General features: G+C 33.6%; 1 protein-coding gene across 2 annotated transcripts; it reads left to right on the top strand.

Annotated features, from left to right (window-relative positions):
• Positions 1-461: 461 nt before the first annotated feature.
• On the top strand, positions 462-9,751 carry LOC101495850 (RNA-directed DNA methylation 4). Of its 2 annotated transcripts, XM_004513952.4 has the most exons (10): positions 462-663; positions 757-837; positions 2,234-2,322; positions 3,112-3,186; positions 3,361-3,402; positions 8,279-8,430; positions 8,515-8,630; positions 8,934-9,009; positions 9,113-9,183; positions 9,274-9,751. In XM_004513952.4, exons 1-10 carry the CDS (start codon positions 561-563, stop codon positions 9,537-9,539), a joined length of 1,071 nt encoding a protein of 356 aa, XP_004514009.1. In that variant the 5' UTR covers positions 462-560; the 3' UTR covers positions 9,540-9,751. The 2 variants fall into 2 exon arrangements, with proteins under 2 accessions (XP_004514009.1, XP_027186139.1); XM_027330338.2 differs by lacking the exon at positions 3,361-3,402.
• Positions 9,752-11,981: the final 2,230 nt, after the last annotated feature.

Below are 11,981 nucleotides of genomic sequence, written 5' to 3'. Positions count from 1 at the left end.
AAATTGACAAATATTTTTTAAAATTATAAAATAGTAATCAAAATAGTCTATATTTAAATTTTTATGGTTAAAGACAATAAAGTGATATATTAACGGAATATTTGATCCCTCTATGTTAATCTAATATCAATGTCACCACACTAAGTAAACTAATTTTACTATGAAATTTAAATCTTTCATTGATTTATTTGTCCAAAATTTGAATTAAATATTTTATAGTATAATTTATTCATAATTAACATTGATGTAACGTAAATGTAAATAAATTACATATTTAATTATAGTATCATATCAAAATATAGATGTGAATAAATTACATATTTAATTATGGTGTCATATCAAAATATGTAACAAAAATTATTTTATAAAGATTATTTTAATCAATATTTTATAATTTAAGTTGTATCTACCAAATTTACAAAATTAAGATATTAACTCCGGAGACACTTGGAAATTAGAGCACGACGCATTCACACTAAAATAAAGGAAGACTTCATTCACTCTTGTGTGTTTCAGGACGCTGAAATTAGTTGGGGCAAGCAGACTCCAAACCAACAAACATGGCCGAAAGCTCTTCCGCTCTGCCTCCACCTCCACCCCCACCCAAACCAGTTGTCGTTAGGGTCAAACGAAAACCCTTTCAATCTCCACTTGATGCTTTCTGTAACCCTCCCTTCTTTTTCTTCTTCTTCTTCTTTTCATAACTCCCCTTTTGCTTTTCTCATTTTCATTCATGGTTTTTCCATGTCATTCTAGGGTTGGAAATCAATGAGAGGCCATTGAAGCGTCCTCTCTTGGATTTTGGAAATCTTTCAATCTCCGATTCTTCTCAAAACGGTATGTTGCTTTTCTTTTCGCTATCTATGTTCAAACCAATGATATTTACCACTCGTATATTACTATTAAGGTATGATGTCAAATTTGAAATGCAATTGTTGAAATGTCGAGTTCCACTTTGGTTCAAAATGGGTTTAAGTAAACACAAATTAGTGTTCAAACTCAATACCTTAAAGGCTACCTTTGGATGATTTTACTTAGTTTAACTACCTGTTTATGACACGACGATTTTAATCTATATATTAGCTTAGTTAAATAAACTTATGGATTTTGATGTAAAACATGCATCGGGGGTCCCTGCATTTCACATAATAAACTTATATGATGTTTCATTGCCTTCATAATTTAAAAATTTTTTATCAGTAAAATTTTGGATCCCCCAGTTCAAGTTAGGGAAGACCTTCAGGCTCACTAAGCAGTTAGAAAGGGAAACAAGAAAAAAACAACCCTGTACTAATAACAATGTCCGCATGTCTGTTAGAGAGGTTTTACGTACCACCTTCACAGAAACCTCTCCATGATGTTAAATCTAGTTACCAATTTCAGTGATTATTGCACTATAATGATGAAAACCTCTTTAAATTTTCATCAATCTTAAATCTTTATGAAGATTAGTTATAAATGATTAATCTAAAATCAGCCACATGAATAATAACTCTGGAATAGATGTATACATTATATTATATTACTTTAAAAGAAGAAAAACAGGATAAAAGAAAATGTTAAAGACAGTACAGATACTTTGAGGAACCTGTTTCTTCCTTTTCCAGGCCTTAGCCCCTCTCTTCTCTTATCCTTCCCTCTTAACCAGTCACTTAAGAAGGATCCATTCCCTGCTGTACTTGTCATGTTTACAGGATGTGTAAGTTAAGTTGTAATAATTAATTGCTCAAGTTGATTTTTAATCATATTCTCCTCATTGAGTGTGCAATCTCTTGATGGCTCTTCCATTTCTTTCTGTTGCACACCTACTTACCGGTGGATTCCTTTCTGTGACCTATTAAAAGACAACAAGTTTCTGATTACTCAATGCATGCAGAAAGCATCGTAGCAAGCATCCATAATTCTTTTGATATGGTAGAGAGGAAAGTATTAAGCAATAAGCGTTTCTTAGTTTCAATTGCTAAAAGATTTGATAGTTTTTTTCATTACTCTTTTCCAGTCGTGGGTTTCTTTGGAAAATTAACATTTTTATGTATTTGCAAAAACAGTTATCATGATGCTAAAAGTAAAGTTGTTCAATGACACATATAAGGAGAATGCCTTTAAATAATCTTGCTAGACTTGAGATGATTTGTGACAGATTGAAGAGCTGAAAACTGCTGTAATATTTTTATGCTGAATGTGTTTCATATTTATGTCTGACTCAAGATATAATTCCTCCCTTCCTTTTTAGTGGAACTTCATAACAAGAAAGTTTTGGTGCAACATGTGGAGACGCTAAGCAGCGCTGAGGTCACTTTAGATCTTGTGCAATCATTTGTGGTTAGTATCCCATCTAGATGATATTGTACAAATCTTTCTCCTTATGATATATGCGTGATGTCATGTGTTTGTTTTTGAATTAAAACTCTCCCCTCTCATGCCAATTTGCGTTCCATTGTGGTGTTGTTAAATAGAGGTATAGCGCTATTGCGTAGCAGGATTTAGGCAAAATACTACAAAATCTCATAAGCTATAGCTATTTGATACCACAGCAATAGCAGCTGCTATTCTTGCATGGTAAAGATACTAGAAAAAAAAATTTAGCGTTCTTTTTTAAATGATAACACTAAAAAAGCAGCATGTGAGCAGTGAGCTGCAGATAACCACTTTTAAAATATTTATAAAAGAAAAACTGAAGAGTTGCGAGAATTGACTCTTATATAATCATGACCTAACTCCCAAATGGTAAACCTCTACATAAACTGGTTCTTTCTTCTCCCTCTACCTCCATTTTCTTCTCTTCTCATCGTACTCCGTCTTCATCAAGCTTCAGAGTTTAATTTATGTCACATTAAAAAAAATTAATGTTTATGCAGCTTTTCTATTTGTATGCAGTATGCTTTTATTATTTATATATAATTGATTTATTTCAACCGCTATGTGACTTCCGCTAGCTATTTGCATGAAACACTATCTGCTATTTCTCATAGCAAATTTTTGGTGTTTCGCTTTTTTTCCTCAATCTGCTATCATTTGGTCTTCTCAATAGGTGGCAAATTTTAATCATCATTGCACTATGCTTTGATTAAATGAATACATTATCACCTTGTTGATTGACTGTTTTTTAAGGAACCTGGTTCCACAAGTGCCTCTGAATCTAAGTCAAAAATTGAGGAAAGGAAGAACTTCTTCAAAAAATTTAATGTAAGTCCTTTCTTCTTGACTTCTCTGCCCCTTCTTTTTCTGCATGTGCACAACACGTGTGATTATTCATGCTTAAAGCCATGAATCTGTTGCTTCCCAATTGTGTTTTTGCAAACATGTTTTACATTTCTAATCATGTTATCTTTCATTATTTCCTATTTTTAATGTCCACAGAAGCAAGATCAGCTCTTGTTTAAAGCTAAACAAGAAAAAGAGGTTTGTAACATGCCCTTATTTCTCCTATTTTTGTATGGACATATGTTTGGACACTTATTAATACTCTTTCTTAAGGGATTATAATTTATATACTTCATTCTTCAGTTAGAAATTGTGTTGAAGTCTCTTCTGTATACTTCAGACATGCCCTTGCATCCTTTATTTACTTATATCCCTTTACACTACTTTCAACTTGCAGCCCCCTTACTGAAATTCTGTCTGATGCTATGATTGGTTTTGGAATTGTTCCTATTTTTATGTTGTTTTTGTAGTTATGCTGTAGATTTTCATTTTATTTGATTTTCCTAGTTGCTTTCAACTATATCTACCTTGATCTCAAATTAAACTATTAATGACAATGTATAGGAAAAATTGTTTTTTGTCTAGTTTCAGTCAACTACTCTTTCTATTTCAAATCTTATTTACTCCAAATTCTTCTGTTCAAAAACAACTAATTTTTTTTCCATGGTTATTGGATAATATATATTTTTGTGTCATCACTTAAGAGTTAGAAGTGCATCATTTCTTTTGTCAATAAAAAATCCTTACTGTATGAGATGATAAGTGTTGAAAATATATTTATGATCTTTGTATTTATTACATATCACATCATATCATGTAAATATAGATAGTATCTCCCATATTTATTTTTGTATTTATTGCCTTGAGCCTATATAAAACCGACTCTGTTGTGTAGTTCAGACACACGGTTTTACTATATGTCTCTCATTTTCTCTCAATCAACATGGTATCTAGAGCCTATTAAGAGACAACCCTATACCGTGATTACCCGGAGACCCACTGTCCTTTGGTCACATTTTTTTTTTAAAAGTTAACCGTGTCCTATTTCTGGTTTACCCCCTTATTCGTCGCTGTTATTTTATTTTTCAGCAAATCAGTCGTGTATTGTTCATCGCGTCAACACTGCTAATCACGCGGTATTTTTCATCGCGTCAACACTGCTAATCACGCGGTATTGTTCATTGCAATTTTTTTTTTTGCCTCTTCCTTCCGCCACTGTTTCGTTGCTGGTTTTAGGTAACTCCTTATTGATTATGGCTACTTATGAAGATTTTCTTCGGTGGGTAGAGTATTGTTAGAACTCGAGTTCCGTTGTTTCGGCCGCACAAAGTGGTAATTCACGTGTTTGCATCTCACCTTCTCTTACCCCATTTATTATCGATTCTGGTGCATCTGACCACATTACTGATAATAAAGCTCTTTTCTCCTCTCTCACAACTTCTGGCCATTTACCTAGGATAGTCTCAATCAATGGTTCCCAAACACAGTCTCAAGGGATTGACATTGTCCAAATCCTCCCTTCCCTGTTAGTTACTATGTCCTTTATGTGCCTGGATGCCCATTTAATTTAATTTCTATCAGTCGATTGACTCGTTCTCATGATTGTGTTGCCACATTTACTAATTGCAATGTTACTTTGCAAGATCGAATATTAGGACGACAAATTGGTGTCAGATGTGAGTCTAATGGTCTTTATTATCTCTCAAACCCATCAACAACATGCCTACCACAAATTCTCCTCTTATTATACATGCTCAGTTAGGTCATCTGAGTCTTCTCAAACATAGTTATCTAACCAAATTATCTAGCTTCAATCGTGAATTGTGTCAGTTAGGGAAACACACTCGTAGCATTTCCCTGATCGAGCCAATAAATGAGTTTCGTCCCCATTTGCGTTAGTTCACTCAGATGTTTGGGATCCTTCTCGTACTATTTCCACTCTTGAGTCTAGATATTTTGTTACTTTTATTGATGATTTTTCCCGTTGTTCGTGGTTATTTTTAATGAAAAATAGATCTGAATTATTTTCTATTTTTGAACAATTTTATAAGGAAATTAACACTCAATTTGGTGTATCCATTTGCACTTTGCGCAGTGATAATGCCCGTGAATATTTGTCCCATCAATTTCAAAATTTTATGACCTCTAACGGCATTCTTCATCAAACGTCTTGTGCTCATACACCTCAACAAAATGGGGTCTCCGAACGCGAAAATCAACATCTTATTGAAACCACTCGTACTCTCCTTCTTCATGGTAATGTACCATCTCGCTTTTCCCTCGTACCCCTCTTCACTCACTTCCTCCTCGTGTCTTCAAGTCTACATGTTTTGTCCACAATCTCACTCCCGGCCTTGACAAACTTTCAGCTCGATCACTAAAATGTGTCTTTCTTGGTTATCATCTGTCCCAAAAAGGTTATCGTTGTTATTCTCCTATTCTTCAACGATATCTCATATCGGTTGATGTCACAGTTTTTGAGTATGTTACATGCTATGAGTCGCTTCTTGACCCTCTGTCTGTAACTATTCCTGTGAACCTACCAAAGTCTGTTTCGCCTTTTCTTTTACCACTAGAGCCTATTATGTATGTCCCACTTGAGACACCTCCAGTGGCTCCTCCCGTTGTTCCACTTGAGACTCCTCCTATGGATCCTCCAACTGTCCAACCTCTTCAGACATACTGCCGTTGCCAACCATCATCAATTGTACATGCCCCTACACTCGTTCTTGATATTGTGGTCATTCTAGATGCTCCTTTGCTGCCACCTCCTCCTTTATCTGATTCGACCTTTGATATTCCTATTGCTATTCGTAAAGGTATACGTCCTACTCGTAACCCATTCCCTTATTACATTAGTTTGAGTTACCATCGTCTTTCTCCTTTACATTATACTTGTTTGTCTTCCCTGTCTTCTGTTTCTATTCCTAAATCTCCAGGTGAAGCTTTATCCCACCCAGAGTGGAGACAATCAATGATTGACGAGATGTGTGGACTTCAGAGTAGTGGTACCTGAGAATTGGTTCTTTTACCATTTGGAAAGTCTTTAATAGGATGTCGTTAGCTTTATACGGTGAAAGTTGGTCTTGATGGTTAGATAGACCGTTTTAAAGCTCGTTTGGTGGCAAAAGGGTACACTCAAATTTTTGGCCTCAATTACGGTGATACTTTCTCACCTGTGGCTAAGATGGCATCTGTTCGACTACTCCTCTCTATTACAGCCATCAAACATTGGTCTCTGCACCAACTTGACATTAAAAATGTTTTTTTGCATGGTGACCTTGAAGAAGAAGTGTATATGGAGCAACCACCTGGGTTTGTTGCTAAGAGGGAGTCATCTACCATGGTTTGTCGACTTCACAGGTCTCTCTATGGTCTTAAACAGTCTTCTCGAGTTTGGTTTGACAGATTTAGCACAGTAGTGCAACAATTTGGTATGGTTCGAAATGAAGCTGATCATTCTCTTTTTTATCGCCACTCAACCCAAGGGTGCATTTACTTGATTGTCTATGTAGATGATATTGTCATAACTGGTAGTGATTAGCAGGGCATACTCTAGTTGAACAAACATTTATCTCATCAGTTTCAAACTAAAGATCTTGACAAGCTTTGCTACTTCTTGGGTATTGAGGTAATCCAATCTAAGGATGACTTAGTAATTTCACAAAGAAAATATGCCATGGATATTCTTGAAGAGACAGGTTTATTGAATGCCAAGCCGGTTGACACTCCTATGGATCCAAATGTCAAACTTCTACCTAATCACGGGGATCCATTTTCATATTCAAGGGGTTACAAAAGATTGGTTGGTAAATTAAATTACCTCACAGTCACTCGTTCATGCATTTCTTTTGCAGTTAGTGTAGTAAGCCAATTCTTAAACTCTCCTTGCCAAGAACACTAGGATGTTGTGATACGACTCTTGAAATACATTAAAGGCGCTCCAGGAAAAGGTCTAATTTATGAAAATAGAGGACATACTCAGATAGTTGGTTATTCAGATGCCGATTGGGCAGACTCGCCCATTGATTCGCCATCCACTTCTGGGTATTGTGTACTTGTTGGAGGAAACTTAATATCTTGGAAGAGTAAGAAACAAAGTGTAGTTGCAAGATCTAGCGCTGAAGCTGAATACAGGGCTATGGCATTAGTGACTTGTGAGCTCATTTGGTTGAAACAATTACTCAAAGAGCTTCAATTTGAAGATGCAACACAAATGACATTAATCTGTGATAATCAAGCAGCATTGCACATTGCCTCTAATCTGGTTTTTCATGAGAGGACCAAGCATGTTGAGATAGATTGTCACTTTGTAAGGGAGAAGATCGAATCAGGCGACATTACCACTAGCTTTGTTAATTTCAATGATCAATTGGCAGATGTATTCACCAAGTCCCTAAGAGATTCTCGAATTAGTTATATATGTAACAAGTTTGGTGCATATGATTTATATGTTCCAGCTTGAGGGGGAGTGATGAAAATATATTTATGATCTTTTATTTATTACATATCACATCATATCATGTAAATAAGGATAGTATCTCCCATACTTATTTTTGTATTTATTGTCTTGAGCCTATATAAAACCGACTCCGTTGTGTAGTTTAGACACACTGTTTCACTATATGTCTCTCATTTTCTCTCATTCAACAATAAGATTAGAGAAGCCAAACGTTCACTCATTTATATATGACTTGGGAATTCTGTTTATGGTAGTTGTAGATTTTGGAGTACATCACTGTAGTACTCCCTCCATCTCATCAAAAGTATCACATTTGCAAAGTTATATATCCCAAAATCAGTGTCCTTTTCATTTTTCAATGCAAGTAAGATTAATTATTTTTTCAATGTTGCTCCCAAGTCATTATTCTCTACTTTGTATTTTTATAATAATGAACACCATTGCTTGAAATGGTTAATTTGATGAAATTGTTGTTCTCTTTCATTAATTTATAGCTTCTCAATATTTTTGAAATAACCTAGTATGATAAGAGGAGGGATTAATATTTTAACATTGAAGTAATTTCTATAAGTTTCCTTGCAACAAAGTTTTACGCCTCATTCTTTCTCGCAGTCTTCAGCTAAAGATGCTCGCTTTGAGCAAATATGGAAGAGCAGGAAAGGTAACAAGGGGACAGAAGGTGAAAATGCATTACAAGAAATATGCCAGTTCTATGACATTGTTCGCGTTGACAATGAAGAAAACACTAGGGAGGTGCAACAGGAGTAAGTATTTCATCGAAGTTTTGTTTGTTATCTTTGTCTATGGACCATTGTCATAGAAAAACACTTATCCTGTGATAAATGCAGAGATATCTCCTTGGAGGATAAAAAACTTTTGTGTAGTTTCCTCCCTTTACTAAAAGAGGTTATTCCCGATGCTGCTGCAGATATTGAAGCTGATATAAGTGCTCATTCCAAACAAGGTTGTTGTTTAGTTGCAAACTACCATTAAAACGCTACTGATCTTGCTACTTTTCCCTCAAGTTGCACTTATTTAAGTAATTGACATATGATTGGAGATCATGTACTTTGGCAAAAAAAAATTCTGGGTCAATAAAGAAAAATAAATATATTTTGGAGTGTTATCTTGGGGCATTTTATCGATGTTATATTGTTATCAACACTTCCAATAAATGATTGAAATTATTGCGGTTGCTGACGTATTCTCTTATATATCTAAACTGTTTCTATTTACATGGTTATGATGCATTGTCTTATATATACAGAGGACTATGTTTATGACCTCTACACTGTGACGGATGAGATGATCGTCGAAGAAGAATCTACATATTCTTATCCATTGTGAGTATTGTCTATACACACTTGGTCTGGTTTCTTATTCTTGCTACTTTTAGTCTGGTTTCTTATTCTTGCTACTTGACACTGTTGTGTATTGTCGACTTAGAGTTCAAGTTGATGAGGAAGATTTTTATGATGGGCCTGACAATTCGGATTATGAAACTGATGACTCAAATGGTATTTCCTTGTGTCTTTTCTCATCTTTACCCTTAATTTAGATTACTATTGATTGAAAATTGGTTTACACTTGGCAAATATCAATTGTAGCTGAAGACAATCCAGCTAATGATTATCCAGACGAGATTTCGGAAGAAGATGAAGATTCTGAGTCTGAATCAGAAGAAAGCAAGCATGGCCGCTCTAGTAATGAATTGTCAGACGATGACGAGGATGTGGATGATGAACATAATCGTTTTGCTAAAGATGGTACATCTGATCCATTTTTTGATGAGGATTTTGATGATTATGAAGGCCAAGGTGTAAGCAACGATGAGGATGAGGATGATGAAAATTCAAGGTGGTCTTACCGATAAAGCCATCAGAGTATACATAAATTCCTGCATGAAAATGTCGGCTTTTAACTGTTTTTTTGTTTGTTTGTATTCAGTTGTGGATGTTTAGCATTGCTAGTTTGTTGACTTGACTATGTCTATATGTGTTGTACATTTGAGGACTAGACTCAATTCTTATACCCCCATTTCCATTCACAAAAATAGCCTGTTACGAAGGTTGGTAGTTTGTCCAATTATTGATTTAAACTAGATAATCATCTTATATTTAATATATGAATTCAATTTATTATAAAATTAATTTATTATAAACCTAATTTATTATACAATTAACCAAAATAACTATAAGATATATACTAGAATAGAGAAAATGGAGAAAGATAGAATTGAGAAGAGTCTCTATAATTTGTTATCCAAATTATCTTTACATTGCTACAAGAGTTTTTTTAATAGGAGATAAATCCAATAACTTTTTAATTTGCTCTCTAAGGTTATCTTTACATTGTTACAAAAATCTTATTTAATAGGAGGTAAATCCAATAACCCTTTTTTGGACTAAATAAATCTATAATTTATAATCATACTTTGGTTTAATAACTTACAAGCATAACTAATGGTCTAATGACTTTTAACCATAGAAGTGTAGGAGCCTTTTATGTAAGAAGATAGTTATCCACCAAATAATAAAAATACTTGCAACACTCCTCCATGCATGACTTTTAAGAATTTGTCTCATTAAAATATTATTAACAAAAATTTAACGACAGAAAATTGTCTTGAAGGAAAAAGATGTACAACGTTGTTTGTATAAGAAATTACTTTATTAGAAAAACTCGTGGAATAAAATCATATTTAAAAAACAAAGTGCGTATTTTATTTCTGTTATCATAAAAATAATTATATTTAAGACAATAAATATTAATTAATCATATGTATTAGTTGCTCAAAAGATTCACTAGTAGTGAATTTTTAAAAAATATATTTATCTCTTTTGTTATACTTTTTGCCAAAATTAGAAAGATACGAGGATCAAACAAATAATCTATATATCTAGTATAACAAAATATATGTTTCACTCGATTTTAATGTCTTTGTGCAGTTAAATATATATTATTAATAGATTGACAACAACTAATATATCAAAATATAATTTTCCCTTCCTAAGATGTTATCTTCGTGTGGGAAACAAATAACATGAGTGCACATGTTCGCAAGTATTAAATCATCAAGTTCCTTTTTGTGTATGAACACATGTTACGTGATATTTAATATCAATTTCAATAAACATTTAAATTATTTCTCAATAATTATGAAAATCAACTTTTAATCAAATTAATTGATACAATAATCTCATAAACTTTTAGTTATAACTTTACAACAAACATACATGTGCTCAATTAGTTTATGTCTCTATTAAATTAATAAAATATCTAAATGATGAACATATATTGATTCACAAATATCTAATATCTGAAAATATCTAAAGGTCCAAGTACAAGATGTGCACACATAAAAAACAACAATATTACACTACATCCACAATATCCATAAATTTGTTTTAACATTTCATTTTTTATCTATTTCTCTTCTTATCAGGATTCAACATAATATATTTATCACATGACTCTCACTATTTCTTTCTCACTCTTTCTCACTTAAGTTGTCAATGAACTGTTTGGGTGGCCACCAGTCTTTTTTCTAAAAAATATGGTTAGTCCAGCTCTTTTTCATTATATAATTACAACCAAACATAACAAAAAATCATACACCCAATGCTTGCTGCATATTACCACATTAGGTAGTCTTCAATTCGACTACAATATCCCACATCAGTAAAAACTGAAGCAATTTGACCAAACTACAACAAACCTCTTCCGCAGTATATGTAAGATTTATGGGTCACATATGTAATTAATTAATAAAGTGTGTTAGGGTCATTATATAATTAGCCAATAAACTAGGGGTCAAATAATGTATAATAGTTTATGGCTAAAGAGCATAATAGTTATGAAAATTAATAGTGTAGATACCAGGCAGTTTCTAATTTAATGAGGGGCTGAATTGGAAATACTGCAATTTGGGATATAACTAATAATAGTTATATATATGGGTAATGGTCCCCAAGGCAAACACAACAAGACTATTCAGTTTCAAAACCCTAAAAGAGAAAATTCTCTGGTTCTCTCTATCCCCATCAAGAGAGCAAGGTCTTCAGGGTGTTTTGCTGAGGAAGATCACCCAACCCATTGACTCTATCATCATCATCATCTCAGAATTTCATTAATGGCAATTCCCACAGGTACGCTTCCGCCTTTGGCTATTCATCATGTAATTGACATGGATTGTTGAGCACAACGTTATTAAGGTTTTTTCAACAATTGGTATCAGAGCCTACCATGTTTAATTCATGATGAAAAATTAGGGTTTGTAATTTGGGAATTTGGGAATTTTGATATATATATTATG

Source organism: Cicer arietinum, chromosome 3 (assembly GCF_000331145.2).
Source record: "Cicer arietinum cultivar CDC Frontier isolate Library 1 chromosome 3, Cicar.CDCFrontier_v2.0, whole genome shotgun sequence".
Classification (NCBI taxonomy): Eukaryota; Viridiplantae; Streptophyta; class Magnoliopsida; order Fabales; family Fabaceae; genus Cicer; species Cicer arietinum.
Note: the sequence above shows the minus strand (reverse complement) of the source record. Positions and strands in the feature narration are given on the sequence as shown.